At 42.8% G+C, this 27,455-nt stretch overlaps 1 protein-coding gene across 1 annotated transcript in view; it reads right to left on the bottom strand.

The window, feature by feature from the left end:
* The window catches only part of LOC117667375 (uncharacterized), a 196,580-nt gene that overhangs the window by 67,524 nt on the left and 101,601 nt on the right, over window positions 1-27,455 (bottom strand). The window contains exon 47 of the mRNA XM_087878699.1: window positions 25,133-25,236. Coding sequence (XP_087734825.1) covers window positions 25,133-25,236 — 104 coding nt within the window. The remainder of the gene's footprint in view (window positions 1-25,132; window positions 25,237-27,455) is intronic.

Consider the following 27,455-nt stretch of genomic DNA (forward strand, 5'->3'; position numbering starts at 1 on the left):
AATTAAGAAGAAGGAAAGACGTGAGATATACAGACGGACTTGAGGGCAGAGATAAAGACTTGAAAAAAACCGGATGCAATAGCACAACAGAAAAGCACTGAAAATGAAAGAAGAGAAAGAGTGACAAAGAAGCACCAAAGGAAGAATAAAATATATACTTTTTATACACAATATATATACATAAGTAGTAAAGTAAGAAAAGATATCTATTAATTCTATAATTAATTATTGTATGGTTAAATTATTGAATATGAAATAGAGGAATATTACAGAATATAATGAATGAATAGGAGATTAAGTGAATTACAGTAATATACAGTAATATAAAAAGGGGAGGGGGAAAGAAAAAATATAGAAGCAGAAGAAAAGCAAATTAAATACAATATACTGATTAAAAATATTGTAAAGTAATAAGTGATTAATGCAAAGTAATAATTGATTATATTGTGATATTGTTATATGAAGTGTTATATTACAGTGTATATTTGAATAATAGATAAATTCAGAGTAACTTGAAACATATATAGGACATAAGTATGCTGATGACACACAGCTATACATCTCCACCCCAGACCACCCCAATGATGCCCTTGCTGTGATGTCCCGTTGCCTGGAGGCCGTGCGGATCTGGATGGGGAGAAACAAGCTCAGACTCAACCCCTCCAAGACCGAGTGACTGTGGCTTCCGGCGTCCCGGTATAATCAGCTGGTACCATCACTGACAATAGGGGATGAGATCTTGCTCCCCACAGAGAGGGCCCGCAACTTGGGTGTCCTCCTGGATTCACGGTTATCTTTAGAAGATCATTTGACGGCCGTGGCCAGGGGTGCCTTTTATCAGGTTCGCCTGATCCGCCAGTTGCGTCCCTTTCTGGATCGGGACGCCTTGCGCACAGTCACTCATGCCCTAGTTACCTCCCGTGTGGACTACTGTAATGCTCTCTACATGGGGCTCCCCTTGAAAAGCACCCGGAGGCTCCAACTGGTCCAGAACGTAGCCGCGCGGGTGATTATGGGCGCAGCTCATTATGCCCATGTAACACCTCTCCTACGCGAGCTGCACTGGCTCCCGGTGGTCTTCCGGGTGCGATTCAAGCTGTTAGTTATCACCTTTAAAGCACTCCATGGCTTAGGACCTGGGTACCTACGAGACCGTCTTTTGCCACCAATAGCCTCCCACCGACCAGTTCGTTCTCACAGGGAGGGACTACTCAGGGTACCGTCAGTCAAATTATGTCGACTGGCGACTCCCAGGGGGAGGGCCTTCTCTGTGGGGGCTCCAACCCTTTGGAATGAACTGCCCCCGGAGATACGGAATATCCCTGATCTCCGTGCTTTCCGCCGTGCCCTCAAGACCCTGATGTTCCAACAGGCAGGGCTAAACATACAAACATGCAAATGATTTTTTAAATGTTATCTAATTCTGGGTTTTATTTAATTGACCAAACTAAGTAACAATTTTAATTAGCAATTTTATGATGTTTGTGTGTCTATATTTTTCTTGACTGTACACTGCCTTGAGTCCTACGGGAGAAAGGCGGTATAGAAATATAATAAATAAATAAATAAATAAATAAATAAATAAATAAATAAATAAATAAATAAATAAGTAAAAGTGTGTGTATCTAAAACTGTTTTTGAATAAGTAAAAGGTATAGAAATAAGTATAGCCAAAAAAGAGAGACAGAGAGAGAGAAAACAAGAATTAAAGATCAATATTTATATGATAGTGTGGGAAAACCTTACATGAGCTTTAAAAATGTCAACTATAACCACTATAGCAAAAACAGGAAAAAACCCAACTACAAATTCTACAACAACAGTGGCATCACCACTGCAGCAAAAAACAATAGACAATATGATAGGAAAAGAAAAAGAAAAGCTGGAAGTGACATTAAATACTATGCAAAAAATGTTTCAGATAATTCAAGAAATTCTATTAAAAAAACAAGAAAAAATTGTGGATAATCATGAAGAAATGAAAATGTTTCATACAGAAATCAAAAACGAAATAGGAGAAGTAAAAGAGGACTGTCAGATGTAAATGCCTTATTCCCTAATGTGTAAATAATGTATATATGGGATATCAGGGGTTAACTTATTCTTTGTTTCTTAATGTATTCATAATTCACCACTCCCACTCTTGGCTCCACCCTTTGTATATATAAGGAGCCACCTTCGCCATTTTTCCTTGCTTCTATCTGTGAATATTCAGTGAATATAGAATGCCTACTATGATTAAAGAGAACTATATTTGAACCTCTAATTCTAATTATTATTATTGAGTCTGATCCTAAAAATATTGCAACAAACTGGTAGCAGAGGATGGTTAATTGACTCAATAAATAACTAAAAATGTCTAAGAGAGATAGGCCCAACACCAGGGCCTACAGCAAAGAAATAGAAACTGAACAAGAAATAATCAACGAATCCACAAACGCGATTTCGAGAGAATCCGAAGAATACACCACTGAAGAAGAAGAACTAATAAATGAAAATGATGGCCAGGAAGAAATCGAAATAGAAAATAACGAACTCAGGTCAGAGATACTAAAGATTTTGAAAAGCCAGAAGAATGATGAAAGCCTCATCGCGAACCTCCAAGAAATGCTGAAGAACAGCGGAGCAGCGAGAGAGAAAAACATCGCTAAAGAGAAACCCAAAGAACAAAAAACTGTGAGTGATATGACTACAGAGAAAGTCGTTACGAAAAAGAAAAGATGTGATCCCGCGCGAAATTTTGAATGGCAGCCATCTTGGTTTCAACAAGCCTCCAAAGTGAGCGAAGCAGAGCCAATCAAAATGCTCAGTTCAAAATTTCTGGCGCGAAAAACGTTATCAGACAACGAAAGTGAAAAGGAGGATTCAAACTCTTCGGAAGAGCCAGAATCAGAAAATGAAAACGATTTAACGAAATCACAAGTAAAGTCAGCAATGAAGACGCTTTTTGCCGCATTCGGGCCAAAATTAAAAATTTCCAAAGCGCCAACGAAGAAGCAAGCAGACAAGCCGATACTTCAAGACCTGCACGCTCCCATCCTGACTTCGAGAACAACGACGCCCGAGCCCAGAGAGCCGTGTCGATTCCGACCTACACCGCAGACCGAAGCAAGTGCCAACGCACCCAAAAGAAAGAGAAGAACAGTCGCCGCCATCAGAACTCCTAAGACCGAGCCAGAGACCGACTCATCTGAAGAGGAACGGAGCGAGCGAGCTGCGACGGAGAGAACCTTCCACGACGAAGTCAAAGAAGAAATGAACAACGCGCATGTGCGAAACTACGTAGACGGTCCGGAAAGACTTGAACTGGCCAGAGAACCGCGCAGACTCGTTGCGAGCATCCCCATGCCGTTTTGCAATTTTCTACACTTGCGAGACCACGGACTGCCTCAGGTTGTAAGTAATGGACAAAATAATGTGGGTAACTTACCCAGTGACTTCCCAAAACTTAGAGTTGATGGCATTAATTTACAAGAATGGTATCAACAGCTCCAGGTTGTCTTTATGAAAGAAAATTTACTATTCTTTATCACTAGTCCCCCAAGAAGACCTTGGACTTTAAAAATAGATTGTTTACACCATAAGGCATTTTTCTTAATAATATCTAGCGTGTCTCCTGCAATGTATCATAGCATCAAACAAAATCTAACTGTCTCAGAAATAATTCAATGCATGTTTAATTTGTTTCATAGCGATAGTGTAGCTACCACCACAAGAATGTCTAAGGACTTCTTTTCTTCCAGAGTAAAACCAGGGGTTTCCATAAGTGAGCATTTAATATCTTTAAACAAAATAAGAGCTGAACTGCATTTGAGGGGGGAAGTGATTTCAGATCAAACAATGAAAAGTGTCATTATTAACTCACTTGATTCATCATGGGATAGTTTTATGTCACACTTAGACACCATCAATCTAGGATATTTATCAGTAGAAAGTCTGTCTAACAAATTGATAGCAGAAGACAATTCAAGAAAAAATCGTTATAGCAATCACACAGAATACAAACCTTTTAGGAAGGTAGCTTTCCAAGAAAAATATAATGAAATCTTTAAATGCCACAATTGTGGGTCCAGAGAACACAATAGAAGAGATTGTCCCAAAATTTTAAAGGAAAGACATAGGTCAGAATATAGGAATAAATACAATTATAGACAGTCTTCCACAGATAGACATAAATATAGAAGCCCACCAAATTACAGAGAAAGTAGAGGGGGCAGGAAAAATTCAAAAGAGAGAAAATCTGGTTCATTGAATGGACTAAATAAACAAGATAGCACCAAAACGCAACCAAATGAGAACAATAATTGGCTTATTGATTCAGGAGCAACTAATCACACCACTAATAACAAAAATATATTGTCTTCATTTACAGAAGATAAATTTGTAATAAAGGTAGCTAATCAAGAAAAAGTTCAAGTACTAGGCAGAGGGAATGTGACCTTACCTGGTCTAGGAAAAATAGAGGGGGTATTGTTAATACCAGAAATACCTCATAACATACTAAGTGTCATAAAATTAAGCAGAGATTCTGACATCAATATAGTTTTCTCAAAGGGAAAAGCAACTTTAGAAAAGAATAAAACAAATGTAGGCACTGTGATGATTAAAGGAGGCCTACCCTATCTGATAACAAAAGAAAGATGGTTACATAACATTGATTCAAATATGGAAGATTGCATTGAGGCAGATGATGAAAATATTAGTAACAGTGACAATGATGAATGTAAAATATCTCATGATCACACAGATACACACAATGAGAAGAAACCAAAAATAGGTAAACCAATTCATGACGAGTGTGCTCATATCTTACATAGGAAGTTAGGACATGCAAGTTTTCCTGTAGTACAAAAAATGACTGAACACGCAGAAGGTGTCAAAATAAAAAATTGTGAAAATTATTTGGAATGCTCAGTATGTAAATCTACTAAATTAAAGACTAGTCCCAGACCAAAAAAATCCACCAGATCAACTAACAAAATTTTTGACTTAGTACACATGGACTTAGTTGGTCCATTAACTCCATCAATCACTTATAGAAAACGTTACTTCCTAACAATAGTAGACGATTACAGTCGCTATGGTTTTGTTTACACATTAAAACACAAGGATGAAACCTTTCAAAAATTTAAGGAATTTTACAAACGCATAGAAACACAACATAATATCAGAATAAAACAAATTATGACAGATAGGGGATGTGAATTCATGTCTAAGGAATTCTCCCAATGGTTAAAGGATAGAGGAATGTTACATTACACGTCTAGTCCATTTTCTGCGTTCCAAAACGGGATTGCAGAGAGAAAGAATTCCACATTACAAACCATGATTAGATGCACATTAGAGGATGCTGGTTTAGGCAAACAATTTTGGTCAGAAGCCCTACATTATTCAAATTACACTCAAAATAGAACCTGGTCCAGTATTGTGAATAAGACACCATATGAGGTGATGTATAATAGGAAACCAAAATTAGCACACATGCACATATTTGGGGTCACTGCAGACGTACACATACCCAAACAATTGAGGAGAAAAGGAGAAAACGTATCCAGAAGATTAAGATTTATGGGATATGAAACTGGCACCAAAGGGTACAGATTCATTGATAATAATAATAAATTTATAGTTTCCAGAACAGCTGTGTTCCATGAACAGGCCAACTGGTCTAAATTACATCTTAATGAAATATTTCCAAGTAAATGCAAGGATACCAAATCTCGTGAGGAAGGGACGATAGAAAATCAAAATATTAACAAAAGTAAAAGAAAAACCAAAACATGGACAAATAGCCAACACAAAATAAAGACAGACACATTAACAAAAAAGGAAGCAAGATATTTACATGACTACCATAGCAAACCAGAAAGAGCTATTAGGAACAACAGAAATCAAATACCAAATAAATACAAAGATTACATAATGCACATGGATGGTGAACAAATAACACCTAATACATATGAGGAAGTATTAAAACTACCTCGTGAAGAAAAAGAAAAATGGGAACTAGCTATGAAAAAAGAGATGGAGAGTTTGCAAGGATTAAATGTATTCACACCTGCGATTGCACCCAAGGATAAAACAATTATTGGTACCAGGTGGATTTATAAAATTAAGAATCTAGAAGGAGGCAATACCTTATACAAAGCTAGATTGGTTGCACAAGGTTATGCACAAAAATATCCGGAGGACTATACTGACACATACTCCCCCACAGTAAGGACAGAGAGTGTGAAAACAGCTCTAGTAGTAGCATCCACTCTCAATCTTGATGTATTTCAATATGACATACAGACTGCGTACCTACACGCAAAACTAGATAAGGAAATATACGTAAGAGCACCTCACAGTCAATACACTAATAAAAATGAAATTTGGCTATTGAACAAGAGTTTATACGGGTTAAAGCAATCTGGCAAAAGATGGTACGATTGCTTGGTAAAAGTACTTAAAACCATGGATTTCAACGCTACCACTGCTGATAACTGTTTCTTTGTCAAAAAGAGTGATGATCACGTTGAGTTTGTATTGATTTACGTAGATGATATTTTATATATAGGAAAACACAGAGAGAGAAGAGAAATCTTTGTAAACAAGTTAAATGAACATTTCTCGTTAAAATCTCTAGGTAAAATAAACAAATACCTTGATGTACAAATTAACAAAACTAGAAGGGGTTTCAAACTTACCCAGAAAGATAAGATTATTGAACTTCTAAACAAATGCAATTTAAACAATGCCAAACCCTGTGACACTCCTATGCAAACTGATTTCCTCAGAAATACTGATGAATCTTCCCCTGAATTCAAGGATAATACATTCTATAGATCAGTCATAGGTTCACTTCTTTATATATCCAATTGGACCAGGCCAGATATTGCATTACCACTCAATTTATTATCAAGGCACGTTAGTAAACCAACAATGTACCACTGGGAAGCTGTCAAAAGAATTTTAAGATACCTGAAAAATACATTAGACTTTTGTCTAGTATTAGAGCCTAGTGATAACAAAGAACCAAGACTTACATGTTACGCAGATGCGGATTGGGCTGGAGATACATCATGCAGAAAAAGTACTTCTGGTTATGTTTTCCTGTTAAATGACTGTCCAGTTTACTGGTACACTGGTAAACAAGAATTGGTAGCCACTTCAACCACAGAAGCGGAATATGTTTGTTTATCCAAAGCTGCAAATAACCTTGTATGGTTTAATGATTTAATTTCAGATGTTTGGAAAAAACCTGCTTTGCCTTTTGTTATGCATGAGGACAATAAAGCGGCCATTGAAATATCTAGGTCCGATGCCATTGGACAAAGATCTAGGCATATAGATATAAAATTTAAGCATGTGAGACAATTGTCCCAAGATGGATTTATCAAAGCAGTACATTGCGATACCTCTGAACAATTAGCTGACATATTGACGAAGCCTTTACCTTCTAAACAGCACGAATACTTAACTTCCAAATTGTATGTCTTATATTGTCCTGAATCTGAATGTAATTGGTGTTGTATAGCGAACCGGCATTTAGAGGGGGATTTGTCAGATGTAAATGCCTTATTCCCTAATGTGTAAATAATGTATATATGGGATATCAGGGGTTAACTTATTCTTTGTTTCTTAATGTATTCATAATTCACCACTCCCACTCTTGGCTCCACCCTTTGTATATATAAGGAGCCACCTTCGCCATTTTTCCTTGCTTCTATCTGTGAATATTCAGTGAATATAGAATGCCTACTATGATTAAAGAGAACTATATTTGAACCTCTAATTCTAATTATTATTATTGAGTCTGATCCTAAAAATATTGCAACAAGGACATCAAAAACATGAATGATAAAATTGGGGACATCCAACAAACAATAACAGAAAATGAACAAAGAATTTAAAAAATGGAAACAAAAATAGATCAAGTAGAGATAAAAGTGGAGACAATGGAGCAAAAATCTTTCCAACTAAATAAGGAATTGTCTGACTCAATAGCAACATTGGAAATGGAGAAAGTTTCATTTTTCTTGCGCTTTCAAAATATAATAGAAGAGGCAATTAAACTTCTCTCGGTAAACATAAATGGATTAAATGTATCGAAGAAAAGAACGCAAACATTCACAAAATTACGAAAATCGGAAGCTGATGTGATATGCCTTCAAGAAGTATATATATCAAAAGAGGATACCAAAAACTATTAGAAAGCCCAAAATTAGAAAAACTATATACATCTTTGATACAAAAAAAAAAAAAAGAGGAGTAGCGATCTATGTTAAAAAAAGGAGAAAATCAAAACTAATTTATGCAGATGAAGAAGGAAGAATTGTGATGGTCGAATTAGAAACAGGCGGGGGGGGAAATCATTTATTAATAATTAATAAATGCCCCTAACCAAAATCAACATGAACTCTTTAAAGAAATACATTTATTTATTTATTTTATTTTTTATTAAATTTGTATACCGCCCTTCTCCTGCTGGACTCAGGGCGGTGCACAGCCAAAAATAAAAAACATTCCAATACAAAATTTAAAATTTTTAAAAGAATTACACAACTTATTTAAAACATCCCAACTAAAACCCATAGACAATTAAAAATCTAACATCTCAAAAGGGGGGGGGGTTACGCCAGCCCTGCTTGGTGGAAAAGAAAAGTTTTTAGGGCACGGCGAAAAACCCGGAGATCTGGTATCATACGTATCTCCGGGGCCAAATCATTCCAGAGGGCAGGTACCGCCACAGAGAGGGCCCTCCCCCTGGGGGTCGCCAGCTGACACTGCCTGGCTGACGGCACCCTGAGGAGTCCCTCTCTGTGGGAGCGTACTGGCCGGTGGGAGGTTATCAGCGGCAGAAGGCGGTCCCACAAATACCCAGGTCCTATGCCATGGAGCGCTTTAAAGGTGGTAACCAACACCTTGAAGCGCACCCAGAAGACCACCGGAAGCCAATGCAGCTCACGCAGGAGAGGCGTCACATGGGAGCGCCCCCTCGCTCCCATAATCCCCCGCGCAACCGCATTCTGCACTAGTTGGAGCCTCCGGGTGCTCCTCAAGGGGAGCCCTATGTAGTGAGCATTGCAATAGTCCAGGCAGGAAGTGACGAGTGCCTGAGTGACTGTGTGTAAGGAGTCCCGATCCAGAAAGTGACGCAACTGGCGAATCAGGCGAACCTGATGAAAAGTCCCCTGTGGCCACGGCTGTCATATGTTCTCCTAAAGACAGCCGTGCATCCAGGAGGACGCCCAAGTTGCGAGCCCTCTCTGTGGGGGCCAATAACTCACCCCCAATAGCCAGCAATGGCACCAGTTGGCTATATCGGGACGCCGGAAGCCACAGCCACTCGGTCTTGGAAGGGTTGAGTCGAAGCCTGTTACTCCCCATCCAGATCCGCACGGCCTCCAGGCACCGGGATATTACTTCAAGGGCATCGTTGGGATGGCCTGGCCTGGAGATGTACAGCTCAGTATCGTCAGCGTACTGATGGAACTCCACCCCAAAGCCACGGATGATCTCGCCCAGCGGCTTCACATAAATGTTGAACAGAAGGGGCGAGAGGACCGACCCCTGCGGCACCCCACAAACAAGGCACCTCGGGGTCGACCTCTGCCCCCCTGCCAACACAGATTGCATCCGGTCAGAGAGATAGGAGAACCACCGCAGATCAGTGCCCCCCACTCCCAACCCATCCAACCGGCGCAGCATGATAACATGGTCGATGGTATCAAAAGCCGCTGAGAGATCTAACAGGACCAGGATAGAGGAACAACCCCTGTCCCGAGCCCTCCAGAGATCATCCACCAACGTGACCAATGCTGTTTCCGTGCTGTGCCAAGGCCTGAAGCCAGACTGGAGAGGATCCAGATAGACAGCTTCATCCAGGTACCCAGGAAGCTATCTCGCCACCACACTCTCAACAACCTTTGCCACAAAGGGAAGGTTGGAGACCGGACAGTAGTTAGCCAAAACAGCCGGATCCAGAGCGGGCTTCTTGAGGAGTGGCCTCACCACCGCCTCTTTCAAGGCGGATGGCAAGACACCCTCACTCAAGGAAGCATTGATAATCCCCTGGAGCCAGCCTCGCGTAACCTCCCGGGAGGCCAGCACCAACCAGGAGGGACACGGGTCCAATAAACATGTGGTCGCATTCAGCCGCCCCAGTATCCTGTCCACATCCTCAGGAGCAACAGGGTCGAACTCCTCCCAAATTACATTCTCAAGACCGGCCTCCATCACCCCGTCTGTACTTACCCAGTCAGAGACCAAGCCTTCCCGAATCTGAGTGATTTTATCGTGCAGATACTGAACAAAATCCTCAGCATGACCCTGCAAGGGATCCTCCCGCGCTCCCAGGTGGAGGAGGGAGCGGGTCACCCTAAACAGGGCGGCCGGGCGGTTATCTGCCGATGCGATAAGAGCGGAAAAATACCGTATTTTTCAGTGTATAAGATGCACCGGAGTATAAGACGCACCTTAATTTTGGGGGAAGAAAACAAGGAAAAACGTATTTTACCTCTGCCTACCAGCATTTAAGGTGGCGCCGCCCTCCTCTTCCTCCTGCAAGCAAGAGGTGCAGGGACTACTCGCTTTCCCCCAAAGAGACCCCTAGCATGCTCTGGGGGGAGGGACAGAGCACAGCCTGAGGAACAACCCTCCTTCTTCGGGACAGTGGGGGTTGGGAAATCCGCCCAGCAGCTTTGGGGAACAAGGCGGGTGCCACGATTTGCAGCTGGTCACCCCTCTGGCTGCGCTGACTTCACTCCCCAGCAATGTGAGGAGCCACCGCCACCGCTGCCTAACCCTCTCTGTGCCCAGGAGCCAAACCGAGCTGAATGGGAGCCCCTAAAGGGAAACGTTCCTCCTTTCCAGCCATCGCTGCCTGGATTCCAAAATGCAAACCTCAAGAGTCGCGCTTCAGGTGGTGGCCAGTTCCCCTGCAATGTGCAGCGGGGAACTGGGAAGTGCTTTGGATTCGGGGAGGAGATTGTAGCGCTGCCCCCTGAAAGTGTTTTTCTGCACATTGCAGAGCCGCGCACCCCCGTCCTCCTCCTCAGCAGACTCTTCTCTTTCCTCCTGTTGTGGCTCCGACCCCTGAGCCCATCTTATCGGAGGAAGAAGGCTCCGAACATGAAGGAGAGGAGCCGGCCAGGCCTCCCTCTCCAGGCCCCTCCTCTCTGGCAATGCCTCAGGTGTCTGCCGAGGGAGAGGAGATTAACCAGGAGCCAGGTGTCTCCGATGATAGCGATGAGGGTGATAAGTCGTTCCTGGATCCACGCCAACGAAGGCGAGATAAACGTTTGCAGCAGATGAGGAGGCGTGCCAGGGATTAAGCTGAGTCACTGGACCACACCCCACAGGCTATATAAGAGAGTGTGGTGGCCATTTAGACTCTGTGACGGACAAAGCTAACTTCTGGCTAGTCACTGTACAACGCCTAATCTGCTGAAGGTTTCATGTTTGAGCTGGACTGTTTTGAAAACTGTGTGTAATCGTTGGTGTTATCTGGTGGAGGAACACTCCCTCTTCTTGTAGTAAAACACTTGGCAGACGGTTATCGTATTGCTGCCAAGTTCCTGATAACAAACCTTGTGTGTGCCGAGTACTTCTTTAACCCCCGGCTGGTTGTTTGTGTGTGTGGGGGGATGGGAACAGAACACCTCCTGGCCAGATCTGCCGCCTGAAACACGATACACTTTTTTTTGTCTCTGCACACACCCCATGTTTGGAATCAGGAAGGGGATCGCGGGTTTGGGCGGCAGACCCGGGGCTACATTCGGCGTATTTATTTATTTATTTATTTAATTGAATTTCTATACCGCCCTACTCCCGAAGGACTCTTCCGATAAGAAGTTTGGTTAGCAACCCAGTAGCTGCTTGCCAAGAACTTTACTCATAAACAAAATACACACAGTCAAGAATGGTCCAGTTCGTAAAATAAATACAAGGCCGATAATGTTGTTTCCAAAGATGCAATGTGACTCGATAGTAGTTAGTTTTCTCCATCACAGAGTCTGAATGGCCACCTCACCCCCTTTTATACCCTGTGGGGTGTGGTCCAGTGACTCAGCTTAATCTCTGGCATGCCTTTTCTTCTGTTGTGCGCGCTTATCTCTGCGACGCTGCCGAGGATCCAGCCAAGACTCATTTCCCTCATCACTGTCCACCTGTGGCTGCGTGGACGTGCTTGGCCCCGGCCCTATCTCTTGTCCTTTGGCGGACACCGAAGGCATTGCTAGAGAGGAGGGTCCTGGAGAGGGAGGCCTTGCCAACTCCTCTCCTTCACTCTCGGAGTCTTCTCCTGCCAATGACACAGGCTCAGGTAACGGAGCCACAACACCGTCATGGAAGCCATGAACTCCCGGGCCACCTCAGACTCTTCGCCGACAGATGGCAGGTTGAAGTCCCCTATGACCATAAGCCTGGGGGTCTCCACCGCCACCTCAGCAATCATGTTGAGTAGCTCGGGCAGGGCAGCCGACACGTGGCAGGGAGCCAGGTACATAATCAGCAAGCCCATCTGCCTCCCTTGTCCCCACTTCACCAGGAGGGACTCATATCTGGCTATCTGAGGTACAGTGGCCTCCCTTGGAGTGAGACCTTCCTTTACAAGAACCGCCACCCCCCCCCCGCCCCTCTCCTGGAACCTCAGCTGATGGAATGCATAGAAACCCAGTGGGCACATCTCAATGAGGGGGACCCCCCCTCCTGGGCCAACCAGGTCTCCGTAATACCTACCAGGTCCGCACCCCCCTCCTGAACCAGATCACAAATAAGGGGGGCTTTATTTACCACGGACCTGGCATTGCACAACATCAACCGGAGGCCCAGGGCCTGAGGATCTGAACAACCCGGGGAGCGAGAAGAGCATTGGGGGCCGGAGCACGCAATCGCTCGCAGGTAGCGAGTGCATCCTCCCCTAACACAATGTGGCCCCCTGCTCCCGCCATATCTGCCCCTCCCACCCACAATGCCGATGGAAACGCCCTCCCCAATATAGGAACTAGCCCCCCCGACCTCCCAACACTTGTGGGTTGCCCCCCAAACCCACCCCGGTTGTACATATTACATTCTCCCTCCCACCCCTTAAAAAACTAATTAAAAATGAGTACAAAGAACTTTTAAAATCCCCAACCCTTTCGTGCCACCTCTCGGGGTCCCAGGACTCGTCTTTGAGATATTTCTTGGCAAGGCCAGTAGGCCACTTCCAGGAATGGGGGGCATTCCTCAAAGCCCATAAGTCCGATCTTGAATACAGTCACGGAGCCATAAGCAGCCATGGAAGAGGGTGCGAAAATGGCAAACAGAAGATGTTAATAGTGGGCTAGAAACTGGCTAAGATTCTCCCAAACATCGGGAACCTCCTCACTCAGGCGTCCCCTCACAACACATTATTTTACATAATAAAATAATAGAATTAGAATATGAAAATATCTAATTGGAGATTACAGTGCTATAGTAGATGCCAGAAAAGACTATAAAAGTAGTAAGAAAAACAAAAAAGAAAGAAAGAAACACTACCAAAAGAGTTACATTAACTTTTATTTGCGGTCACAGACCAAAATACAAATATAATTGCAAAAGAACGTGGGGACAGTAACATCATAAACAGTTGGCTACCAGAAGCCTTGGCTGAGAGGAATTACAGCATTCTCCTCTAATAGTTACAGCTACCAAAAGAGTTTTTTAATATGGCCTCGGAAATAAACCTGAGAGATGTTTGGAGGGAGACGCATGAAGATGAGAATCAATATACATTTTACTCCCATCCACACCAATCTTGGTCTAGAATTGATAGGGCCTGGATGACTGCGGATACCAGGCCAGACATAGAAACAATAGAGATAGGAGTAAACGAATAGGCAGATCACAACCCAATAATTATAAATTGGAAGGGGAAAAAAAGATTTAGAAGATGGACAATGAACCAAAATATATGTAAAGAAAAAGGGTTTAAACAAATGTTGGAAAACGAATTAGAATCATTTTTTAAAATAAACAAAAGAGAGGATACTTCTTTACAAAATACTTGGGATATAACAGAAGCATATATACACAGATTGACGACTGCATATATAGGGAAGAAAAACAAGGAAAGCAGACAACAGCAAGATAAATTATATGAAGAATTAAAAAACTTAGAACACAAATGACAAAAAGATCCCCAAAACAAAAAAGTAAGAGAGGAATGGAATATAATCAAACATAAAATAAATCTGATAAATCAAAAAGAAATAGCCCAGAAAATAAAGATGGCAAAACAAAACTATTTTGAATTTGTGAACAAAACAGGCAGATGGTTGGCATATAAATTGAAAAAAGAAAAAGATAAAAGAATGATATACCAATTTAGAGACAAAAAAGGGGTAATTCAATATAGAAGAGAAGCCAAAAAGGAAATGATTCAGACATTCTTTTCAAACCTATGCAAACAAAAAGAAATAGAGGAGGAAAAAAATAAAACAATATATAGAAAGATCAGAAATGGCAATAATCACAAAAAAAAAAAAAACAAAGAGAAATATTAAACGGACCAATAACTAAACTCGAATTTGAATCGGCACTGAAAAAACAACAAAACAACAAAACACCGGGGCCAGACGGGCTACCGGTGGAATTATATAAAAGTCTACAGGAAACATTGGGAGAAACCATGTTAGAACTATATAATGAGGCTTTGGAAAAGGCAAAAATCCCGACAAGCTGGACAGAGGCAATAATTACTATTATACCCAAAGAAGATATGGACCACCAGTTAATACAAAACTATAGACCAATCTCCTTGCTAAATACAGATTACAAGATATTTGCAGTAATTATAGCTGAAAAAATTAAAAAAAGTATTAAATAACCATATACACTCGGACCAAAATGGATTTCTGCCATTTGGCTGACAAATCAAGAACAACGTAAGAATAATAATAAATACATTAGAGTTTTACGAATCACACCCGGGAAAAACAAGCTTCACTGGTTTTCCTTGATGCCCAAAAAGCATTCGATAATCTGAATTGGAAATTCTTAATGGGGCAACTAAAATTTATGCAATTTGGGACAAAATTTGAAAAAATCATAGGGGAAATCTACACAAAACAAACGACAAGAGTAATTATGAATGATGACACCACAGACCCACAGACACACAACAAAAGGGGCTAGGCAGGGATGTCCACTCTCTCCACTATTCTATATTTTAATGTTGGAGATCCTTTTAAAAATGGTCAGAGAAGACCAAGAAATTAAAGGGTTAAGGATAAGGAAAGAAGAATATAAGGTTCAGGACTTTGCCGTATTTATAGTAGGAGAACTGCTAGAGTCAGCACCAAAATTGTTTAAGAAGTTGGAAGAATGCGGAGAAGTGGTGGGACTAAAGATTAATAAAAACAAATAAAAATTAATAACAAAAAAATCTCACAAAGGAACAAGAAAAAGACTTGGAAAACATTTTACAAAATCAAATAACTAAGAAAATAAAATATCTAGGGATTTGGTTATCGGCAAGAGGTTCATCAATCAAAGAAGACAATTACGATAAATTAGTAACACAGATAAAGATTTAGATAATTGGAGAAATTTACAAATATCATTAATGGGAAGGATCTCCACCATTAAAATGAATATTTTACCAAAACTTTTATTTTTATTCCAGGTTATACCAATAAAATTGGAAAAAAAGTTTTTTGAAACATTGAATAAAATAACAATCAAATTTATATGGCAGGGGAAGCGACCACGAATTAAACTTAAATTATTACAGGACACAAAAGATAGATAATTTGGCTTAAAGAATGGATGGAACTAAAAGATACCGTATATACTAGAGTATAAGCCAGGTTTTTCAGCAATTTTTTAATGCTGAAAAAAGCCCCCCTCGGTTTATACTCGAGTGAGGAAAAAAATGCCTTTTTTCCTGCAACCTTTTTGGCTCCCAGGGGCTGCAGGGAGGCTTGCTAAGGGCAAAATGGGGCATGGGGTGGTGGCTAGCAAGACTCCCTGCAGCCCCCTAGAAGCAAAAACGGGGAGGGGGGCTTCAAGGGAGAAAGAAACAAAGAAATCCTCACTGTTTAGAGAGATCCCCATGTACACTGAGCTTGAGTTGAGAACTGATTGTAATTGAGAACTTATTGTAATAGGCTGCTAGCTATCCTTGCTCAGGCTTAGCCAGGGGTGAGCAAATGTGGCCCTTTTACAACCTGTGAACTTCAATTCCCAGAATTCTCCCAGCTTGGCTGTCTCAGGAATTCTGGGAGTTGAAGTCCACAGGTTGTAAAAGGGCCACATTTGCCCACCCCTGGACTAAGCTAATCAATAGTGAAGCTCTAAGAATGCCAGATGAGAAGGAGAAAGGGAGGGAGAAAGAAAGAGAGAAAGAAGAAAGAAAAAGAAAAAGGAAGGGAGAGAGAGAGAGAGAGAGAATGCAGGTATCTCTTAACAGAGGCTTGAACTTGCCTGAAATTAGATCAAGCCCTACATCACTTAACCCAATTTATCAGATTAAATTGTTATTGAATTATTTTTGGTTTTTATATTACATTCTCTTGTGTAATTTAGTTATAGTGTAAAACTACTCTATTATGTCTCAAAATAAAAGGGAGATCAAAAATCCAATTAGTGCCATGTAAATTCTGGAATCCCCAAAGACCTTTCCCATTGTATTTATTAAACAAATTTATATAGCTACCCAACTCATACAGTACTTTTAAAGTTATTGTTGATACCATATTGTTTTTGTTGATCCTCATTTCCACTTACAGAGCTAGTTTACTGTTTTTCTTTGAAATATTCAAAAACATTTAACCTACTGATGCCTCAATTAATGTAATTTTATTGGTATCTATTTTTATTTTGAAATTTACCAGTAGCTGCTGCATTTCCCACCCTAGGCTTATACTCGAGTCAATAAGTTTTCCCAGTTTTTTGTGGTAAAATTAGGTGCCTCGGCTTATATTCGGGTCGGCTTATACTCGAGTATATACGGAATAGAATATTAACAATTGAAGGTCATGAAATACAAGTGGGTTGGCACGCATTCCTCTGGGATGGAAAATATAAAACACACAGTTACTTTAAAAGACATATAATAAGGAACGCACTACTACAAATTTGGTTGAAAATTAAAAAGCAGCACTATACAAAAATACCAATCTGGCTCTCACCAATAGAAGCAGTAAGACATCCAAATTTAATGGAATTAAATAAAATAATAAGGTATAAAGATCTAATAGAACAACAAGGAAAATTGAAATCAAAACAAGAATTGGAATTGGACCTAAACAAAGAAATTGATTGGTGGATGTACACACAAATCCAATCTAAATATAAGGAAGACACAAAAATGTACGAAATAGAAAGAGAGTAACACGAATTTGACAAAATTATATTAGGATCAGAAGAGAAGCTAATTAGCAAAATTTATAAATTTCTACTACAATATAAAATGGAGGAAGAGATAATGAAGAATACAATGATTAAATGGGCACAAAACTTAAATTATATAATAGATCTGGAGAGATGGGAAAGTAAATGCAAAACTAACATTATCGGCAGCATACAAGGAAAACCAGTTGAAGATGTTTTATAGATGTCATCTGCCACCGACTAGACTTGCAAAGATGTACCCGAACAATAGCTCAACATGTTGGAAATGCAAGAAATCCCAAGGAACATATTACCATCTATGGTGGACATGACCGGTAGCAAAAAAGTTTTGGGCAAATATTAAGAAGTGGATAGTACAAATAATAGATCAACAAGTAGAAAGAAAACCAGAAACATTCCTGTTAGGAATCTTTACAAGACCATATACCAAGGAAATAAAATATTTGATGCTACACATATTAACAGCAGTACGAATAGTATATGCAAAAAATTGGAAACAGGAAAGAACCCCAACTGAGGAAGAATTAATAGGTAAGATTTTAGAATGTACTGAGATGGATAAATTAACAAAAGAAATTAAAGAAAAAGAAGAGAGAGATTATTATAGAATATGGAATAAATGGTATAAATGGCTTAAGGTGAGAAATAAAGAATAATAACTATGAGAGGAAAAAATTAGAACTATAAAATATATACATAACAAAGGTACGAGCGGAATAAAAATGTATTGAAACGGACAAAAACAAACAGTATAAATAAAAAAGAAAATTTTATATAACAAGAATATAGAAATGTATAATATTAAAAATATAATTAAAATATGTATATAATAATTGTAGAGATATGTATAAAGTTAAGCTTGTTAAAGCTAAAAAACATATTGTAATCAAAGGGGGAGGGGAAGGACAATGAGGGGGGGGGGAAGAGAAAGAAATGAAGACATAGGGGAGGAAAGATAAAATAACAGAAAAAAGACTATGAAGAAACAATGTTTAAAAGAGATAAGATATGTATAAGTTGTGTGTTATATGAATGTCATATATATGTTACCCTAACCCTTTCTGGATCGGGACGCCTTGCGCACGGTCACTCATGCCCTAGTTACCTCCCGTATGGACTACTGTAATGCTCTCTACATGGGGCTCCCCTTGAAAAGCACCTGGAGGCTCCAACTGGTCCAGAATGTAGCCGCGCGGGTGATTATGGGTGCAGCTCGTTACGCCCATGCAACACCTCTCCTACGCGAGCTGCACTGGCTCCCGATGGTCTTCCGGGTGCGATTCAAGGTGTTAGTTATCACCTTTAAAGCGCTCCATGGCTTAGGACCTGGGTACCTACGAGACCGTCTTTTGCCACCAATAGCCTCCCACCGACCAGTTTGTTCTCACAGGGAGGGACTACTCAGGGTACCGTCAGTCAAATTATGCCGACTGGCGACTCCCCAGGGGGAGGGCCTTCTCTGTGGGGGCTCCAACCCTTTGGAATGAACTGCCCCTGGAGATACAGAATATCCCTGATCTCCGTGCTTTCCGCCGTGCCCTCAAGACCCTGATGTTCCAACAGGCGGGGCTAAACATATGAACATGTGAATGATTTTTTAAATGTTATCTAATTCTGGGTTTTATTTAATTGACCAAACTAAGTAATAATATTAATTAGCAATTTTATGATGTTTGTGTGTCTATATTTTTCTTGACTGTACACCGCCTTGAGTCCTACAGGAGAAAGGCGGTATAGAAATATAATAAATAAATAAATAAAATAAATAAATAAATGTTATAATAAAATTACAAATTTTATATATATATATAAAAGAGAAACATGCTGCTGCCACTGAAGTTTCTGACTACCAAATAAACTGAGACCTTCTTTCCTGCAACCTGCCTCCATTTTATTTCCAGCATCTTTCTCCCAGCTTGGAACCAGACTGGATTTTTCTTCCAACAATATATTGTATATATTGTATATTGAGTACATAGTGCCCACAGCCCCTATCTGAAGGATATGGATGGTTAAGAAACAAGAAAAAATAATTAATTAATTTCTTCACATGTAAGAGATAAAATGTGCAAAACATTTGGGGCATAAACTTTTTCGCACAGAATAGTTCATCTAGCTGGGGTGGATTTTTTTGTATGTTTAATGTTAGATTTATTTGATGTTTGATGTGTTATCTTTTTTTCTTTGTTGTACACTTTTTTGTTTTGTTACTGATATTGATACTGTTACTGTTACCGTTTCCTTTGTTTTGTATTTTGCTCTTGTTGATAAAGCATAATATATATAAGAATCAAGTATAAGAATAGTTGATTTTGTGCCGAGACATCCATGGATTTATAAAAAAAATCCATAGAGTGAATACCAGTGGTGGGATTCTGCTGGTTCTAGGCAGTTCGGCCAAACCGTTTGTTAAATTGCTGGCTTGCCAATAAATAGTCGGGGCGGGGCGGGGCAAGGGACGGGCGAGCCAGTAATTTAACAAACGGTTCGGTGTTTTTTTGTAATTTATTGGCCTCGCAGCACACCAAACTGTTTGTTAAATTGCTGGCTCACTCGCCCCTCGCCCTGCCCCGCCTCCCACCCACGTGGCGTCAGCCTACCCTAGCCCAGGGCTGGGCAATTGTGGCTCTTTTACAACCTGTGGACTTCAACTCCCGCCTAGCCCATTCTGGGGAATTGTGGAGAATTCTGGGAGTTGAAGTCCACAAGTTTTAAAGCTGCCAAGGTGGGAAACGTCTGCTATTACACTGTAGAATCCTTTCAAGCATGAAGATGGCCAAGTATCCTCCTTGAGAGACAACAGTTGAACATCAGGAGGGCTGTTAGAGGGCAGGGCTACATTTGGAAATTTTTGCAGGTGGTGCAATACGATCTGGTGTCTGCAATGGAGAGCAAAATCCAGCTTCTTCTCTCCGCTGTAAGTGCGGCGTCAGGTTTCCACCTCATCTCCTGCCGCTTGGGACTCGGAGCGGTAAACAGCATCTGGTTCGGGGAGCAGCCGGATTTTGCTCTCCATTGTTCTCTCGGCCCCCTGCAAGCTCTCATCTCTCGAGGAGCACTCCCTGAAGTGGTGCAGGAAACTTTGGTTGGGCTTCTCGAGAGATGAGAGCTTGCAGGGGCCGAGAGAGCAATGGAGAGCAAAATCCGGCTGCTCCCCGAACCAGACGCTGTTTACCGCTCCGAGTCGGCAGGAAACGAGGGCTGCCTTGCACCGCAAATATACCAAGGCGGAATCCTGAGTTTGCACTTACAGCGGAGAGAAGAAGCTGTATTTTTCTCTCCATTGCAGACACCAGATTGGCCCCCTGCAAGAGAATGAGAGAGGGAGAGTGGGGGAGAGAGAGAGAAAGAGAAAGGGGGGGAGAGAGAAAGAGAATGAAAGAAGGGGAGAGAGGGGGGGAGAGAGAGAAGGGGGGAGAGAGAATGAGAGAAAGGGGGAGAGAAAGAAAGGGGGGAGAGAGAGAATGAGAGAGAGAGAGTGGGGGAGATAGGGAGAGAGAAAGGGGGGAGAGAATGAGAGAGAGGGGGGGGGAGAGAGAAAGAATGAGTGGGAAAGAGTGGGAGAGAGAGGGGGAGAGAGAGAAAGAGGGGGAGAGAGAAAGAGAATGAGAGGGAAAGAGTGGGAGAGGGGGGAAAGAGAGAGAAAGAGGGGGGAGAGAAAGAGAAAGAGAGGGGGGGAGAGAGAGAGAGAAAGAGGGGGAGAGAGAAAGAGAGAAAGAGGGAATGAAAGAGGGGGGAGAGAAAGAGAATGAGAGAAAGAGTGGAGGAGAGAGAGAGAAAGAGTGGGGGGGAGAGAAAGAGGGGGGAGAGAAAGAGAGAATGAGAGAGGGGGAGAGAGAGAGAGAGAGAGAGAAAGAGGGGGGGAGAGTGCCTGAAGGACCCTATCCCGTCACTGGGAGTCCAGGTGCTTCAGCAAGCAGAGCGCTGGATTCGTATTAGTGGTCCACGAAATTTAAAATTATGAACTTGGTGGTCCCTGAGGTCCTCCAAATCCTGCTCTGGAGGATTTAAATAGCTTAATTGTGCTTGCTTGCCAATACCAGAATTATAGAGTTGGAAGGGACCTTTGGAGGTCTTCTAGTCCAGAGATCTTCAACCTTGGCAACTTTTTCTGCCTGGGCCTGATGCTTCCTGAGAGGCAGAGGGTCTCTCCGAATGGGACCCCCTCCCCAAAAGCCTGGCCCCAAAGCCCTAGCTCAGAGGTCTTCAAACTTGGCAGCTTTAAGACTTGTGGACTTCAACTCCCAGCATAGCTGGCTGGGGAATTCTGGGAGTTGAAGTCTGCCAGGCTTAAAGTTGCCAAGGTTGGAGATCTCTGGACTAGAAGATAAATGATGGCATAAATGATGACCGGTCAAAAGTGCGAGGACCTGTCAGAAATCACTTTTTTCAGCCCTCTTGAGTAGTCCCTATGTGCATATGGACTACTCAGAGGGCTGAAAAAGTTATTTTTGACCAGTCCTCGCACTTTTGACCAGTCCTTGAACTTACGACTGTCCTCACATTTTACGTTTTGTGCCCTATCTTGTCACCGTGGTGAAGAGAAGTAGTAGTGAAATGACTGACATGGTTGTTAAGAATGCCGCAACGGGCATAAATGTGAGGATGGTCATAAGTGCGAGGACCAGTCAAAAGTGCGAGGACCAGTCAGAAATTGTGTCAGTCTATCTAGATCCATACCAGTTGGGCTTCAGATCGGAGTACAGCATGGAAACGGTATTGGTCACATTGGTTGATGATCTCTGGAGGTCTCGGGACAGGGGTGGTTCCTCTGTCCTGGTCCTATTAGACCTCTCAGCGGCTTTTGATACCATCAACCATGATATCATGCTGCGCCGGTTGGAGGGGTTAGGAATGGGGGGCACCATGTTGCGGTGGTTTTCCTCCTTCCTCTCCGATAGTACGCAGTCTGTGTTGGCAGGGGGACAGAGGTCGACCTCGAGGCGCCTTGTTTGTGGGGTGCCGCAAGGGTCGGTCCTCTCGCCCCTCCTATTCAACATTTATGTGAAGCCACTGGGTGAGATCATCTGTGGTTTTGGGGTGAAGTTCCACCAGTACGCTGATGATACTCAGCTGTACACCCCAATGATGCCCTTGACGTGATGTCTCGGTGCCTGGAGGCCGTGCAGATCTGGATGGGGAGAAACAAGCTCAGACTCAACCCCTCCAAGACCAAGTGGCTGTGGTTTCCGGCGTCCCGGTATAGCCAGCTGGCTCCATCGCTGACTATTGGGGGTGAAATCTTGGCCCCCTCAGAGAGGGCTCGCAACTTGGGTGTCCTCCTGGATGCATGGCTGTCTTTAGAAGATCATATGATGGCGGTGGCCAGGGGGGCTTTTTATCAGGTTCACCTGATTTACCAGTTGCGTCCCTTTCTGGACCGGGACGCCTTGCGCACGGTCACTCACGCCCTCGTCATTTCCCGTCTGGACTACTGTAATGCTGTCTACATGGGGCTCCCCTAAGCTGCATGGCTTAGGACCTGGGTACTTACGAGATCGCCTTCTGCCACCGATAGCCTCCCACCGGCCAATATGCTCCCACATAGAGGGACTCCTCAGGGTGCCGTCAGCCAAACAATGTCGACTGGCGACCCCCAGGGCGAGAGCCTTCTCTGTGGGGCTCACCTGCCCTCTGGAATGAATTGCCCCCAGAGATACGTATGATCCCCGACCTACGTACCTTTCGCCGTGCCCTTAAGACTTTACTGTTCCAACGGGCTGGGCTGGCTTAAATAACGAATTTTAATGGGTGTTTTAGGTTTTTTTAGTTTTTAATATAAGAGCCAAATTATTCAATATGTTTTAAATGTTTTTAAATTTTATGGAGATATGTTGTTTTATTGTTGCTGTGCACCGCCCTGAGTCCGTCAGGAGAAGGGCAGTATAAAAATTTAAATAATAAATAAATAAATAAATAATAGATCACTTTTTTCAGCCCTCTGAGTAGTCCCTATGTGCATATGGACTACTCAGAGGGCTGAAAAAGTTATTTTTGACCGGTCCTCGCACTTTTGACCAGTCCTTGAACTTACGATTGTCCTCACATTTTACGTTTTGCGCCCTATCTTGTCACCGTGGTGAAGAGTAGTAGTGGTGAAATGATTGAGACGGTTGTTAAGAATGCTGCAACGGGCATAAATGTGAGGATGGTCATAAGTGCGAGGACCGGTCAAAAGTGTGAGGACCAGTCAAAAGTTGCTTAACGCATTGTAAGCCGCCCTGAGTCTCCGGAGAAGGGCGGCATATAAATCAAATTAAAAAAAAAAAGTGCGAGGATCAGTCAGAAATGACTTTTTTCAGCCCTCTGAGTAGTCCCTATGCACATAGGTACAATCACTCGGTCACATGATCAGCTAGCCATGCCTACCCAGTCACATGGCCAGCTAGCCACACCCACGCAGTCACATGACCACCAAGCCACACCTCCAACTAAGCCACGCCCACAGAACCGGTTGTTAAAAAAATTGAATCCCACCACTGGTGAATACAGATGCATAATGTTCCCGCCACTCCCAAAAAAACCAACTCGGACTTCAATTATGCAATCATGCCTGCTATCTTGCCTTTTTTATTTTCTGGGATGGCCCTCTTTTGTGGTTTGTACCTAAACTGGAACCTAGGTGTTTCTAAATTTTGCTCTTTATAAAGAAAGAAGTGGGTATATTTCATTCCATTTAGGAGTAAGAATGTCTGAAGTGATTCATGGGATGGGGTGGGGTGGGGTAGAACAGGAGCAAAAATCCAAGGCTTGGGGCTTTGTTGCTAATAGTGCAGGCAGATTTTGGCAGTGACAGTGTTGACTGAGTTGGGGGAATGGATAGGAGAGAAGGGGGAAAGCTGGTATACAACATCTGCAGAGGAAGACAACCCTAACTTTATTTCCTAACCCTACAAATTCACTCCTGGCTCACCCAGGATATTGTTTTGGCTGAATCATAGACTAAGGACTGCTTGGTTGAAATTTCAAGAAAGGAGTTTCAAACTACAGATTTCTGGTAGCAAAAGCTGTTAGAACCTTTTAACCCTTGGAATTTTTTATTTCAAAGGAGGGAGGATGGTTTAGTGGACTTTTGCACCGAGCTTTTACACTTGAATCAGAAAATTTATAGGATTCTTTAAAATTTACATAATCCACAATTTAGGAGCCAGCAACATTTAAAAATAGCTGGCAGATACATCACCCATTCAAAATCTGAAATCTTGCATTCAATTTGATTTAATAATTAACATTTAGTCTCCTTCAAGCAGAGCATCTTTGATAAATAACCTCAGATATTTGAAGAATAAAAACCCTTATATCTGGAAGATTGGGTATCTTAGGTCAGACCATCTTCGGTCTGTACATAGTACATAAAATCATCTGCTGCAACGTCCTACCAGCCAATGACTACTTCAGCTTCAACCACAACAATACACGAGCACACAATAGATACAAACTTATGGTAAACCAATCCAAACTAGAGTGCAGAAAATACGACTTCAGTAACAGAGTTGTCAGTGCCTGGAATGCACTACCTGACTCTGCGGTTTCTTCTCCAAACCCCCAAAACTTTAACCTTAAATTGTCCACTGTAGACCTCACCCCATTCCTAAGAGGTCTTTAAGGGGCGTGCTTAAGCGCACCAGCGTGCCTACAATCCCTGTCCTAATGTTTCCTTTTATTCGTATCCATTTCATGTATTTATAATTATGTTTACATTTGTACCTGTCATAAAATACATGCTTGACGAAATACAAATACAAATAAAAATAAAATATTGGTTCACCTGAATCTTGTACATGGAAATGGAGAACCCGCTTTATAAAAGAATATATATCTTCAGGGTTTTCAAATGTGTTGTTGCCATGGTGGTCCTTTAAAGTGCTCACTCTGCAAAATCATGAAGGAGAAAATATTTTCTTTAGATCTGAATGTAAATGAATCTAATTTTATTATTATTTATTTATTTATTATTTGGGCTTGTATGCCACCCTCTCTCCAAAGGACTCAGGGCGGCTCACAACAATAAATACAAAATTCAATTATAAAATATAACAAATATAAGAACCCGTTAAAATCACATTTAAAACCCCTTCAGTCCAATCCGGCCAGGCCAAATAACCATGTTTTAAGATCATGGCAGAAGGAGCGAAGGTCAGGAGCCACCCGGAGCTCCAGGGGGAGCTGATTCCACAGAGTAGGCGCGCCCACAGAGAAGGCCCGCTCCCTGGAAGTCACCAGTCGACACTCTCTGGCCGACGGGACCCCAAGGAGGCCCTCCCTGTGAGAATGCACCAGGCGATGGGGAGCTGCGCTGGCCGCAGATGGTCCGCCAGGTATCCCGGGCCTAAGCCATGTAGGGCTTTATAGGTCATTACCAGCACTTTGAATCTCACCCGGAGGGCAACCGGTAGCTAATGCAGGTCCCACAGGAGGGGTGAAACATGAGAGTGTCAGGACACTCCTGTCACTACCTGCGCAGCCGCATTCTGCACCAGCTGAAGCCTCCGAATGGTCTTCAAGGGCAGCCCCATGTAGAGACCATTGCAGTAGTTGATCCGGGAGGTGACGAGCGCATGAGTGACTGTGCGTAAGTCATCGCGGTCCAGGTAGGAGCACAACTGGCGCACCAGACGAATCTGCGCAAATGCCCCCCTGGTCACGGTCGTTACATGATCGTTCAGAGTCAACCATGAATCCAGGAGGATGCCTAAATTGCGCACCTTTTCTACAGGGGGCAACACCTCACCCCCTACAGCCAACGATGGAATATTCTCCCAGAACCGAGATGCCAGTACCCACAGCCATTCCGTCTTGGCAGGGTTGAGCTGAAGCCTGTTCCTCCCCATCCAGAGCCGCACCACTTCCAGGCACCCGGACATCGTGTCGAGGGCATCACTGGGTTGATTTGGGGTGGATATAAAAAGTTGGGTATCATCAGCATACTGATGATACCTCACCCCAAAACCACAGATGATCTCCCCCAGCAGCTCCATATAGATGTTGAACAAAAGGGGAGAGAGGACCGACGCCTGAGGGACCCCACACATAAGGGGCTTCAGGGCAGACCTCTGCCCCCCGCCAACACTGCTTGCGAACGCCCAGAGCGGTAGGAGGAGAACCACCATAGAACAGTGCCTCCCACTCCCAATCCCTCAAGGCGCTGCAGCAGGATACCATGGCCGATGGTATCAAAAGCTGCCGAGAGATCTAATAGGACCAGGACAGAGGAATAACCCTTGTCCCGAGCCCTCCAGAGATCATCCATCACCACAACCAATGCCGTCTCCGTGCTGTACCTGGGCCTGAAACCCGACTGATACGGGTCCAGATATAATGTTTCATCCAGGGCCAACGGGAGCTGATGTGCCACCACGCTCGCAACAACCTTCGCGATAAAGAGAAGGTTGGAGACAGGATGAAAGTTATTCAAAATAGCTGGATCCAGGTTCGCCTTCTTGAGGAGGGGTCTCACCACCGCCTCCTTCAAGGCGGCTGGGAAACTCCCCTCACTCAAAGAAGCAGTTATCACCGCCTGGATCCAGCCACGTGTAACCTCCCGGGCTGAATAAACGAGCCAGGAGGGACACGGGTCCAACACACATGTGGTAGTACTCAGCTTCACCATGATCCTGTCCACTTCCTTGGGAGTAACAGGATCAAACTCGTCCCAAATCACCAGACCCGTCACCACCTCCCCCACCGACCCTGCCCAGTCGGAGTCCAGTCCATCCCGAATCCGAGCGATCTTATCCTTATACCGAAGACGGTACCTTCGAGACCGTCTTCTGCCACCAATAGCCTCCCACAGGCCAGTTCGCTCCCACAGAGAGGGTCTCCTCAGGGTGCCATCGGCCAAGTCATGTCGGCTGGTGACACCCAGGGGGAGGGCCTTCTCTGTGGGAGCCTCAGCCCTGTGGAATGAACTGCCCCCGGAAATTCGTAAGATTTCTGACCTCCGGGTATTTCGCTGCGCACTCAAGACCCTATTGTTCCGCCAGGCTGGGTTAGCAATATAATTTTAAATTGGATGTTTTAAATTTTTGGGGTTTTAAATTAAGCCAAATTTATTTAATATTTTTAAATTATTTTAAATTGATGTTTATTCT

Source organism: Pantherophis guttatus, chromosome 14 (genome assembly GCF_059756535.1).
Source record: "Pantherophis guttatus breed Tessera chromosome 14, ASM5975653v1, whole genome shotgun sequence".
Taxonomy (NCBI): Eukaryota; Metazoa; Chordata; class Lepidosauria; order Squamata; family Colubridae; genus Pantherophis; species Pantherophis guttatus.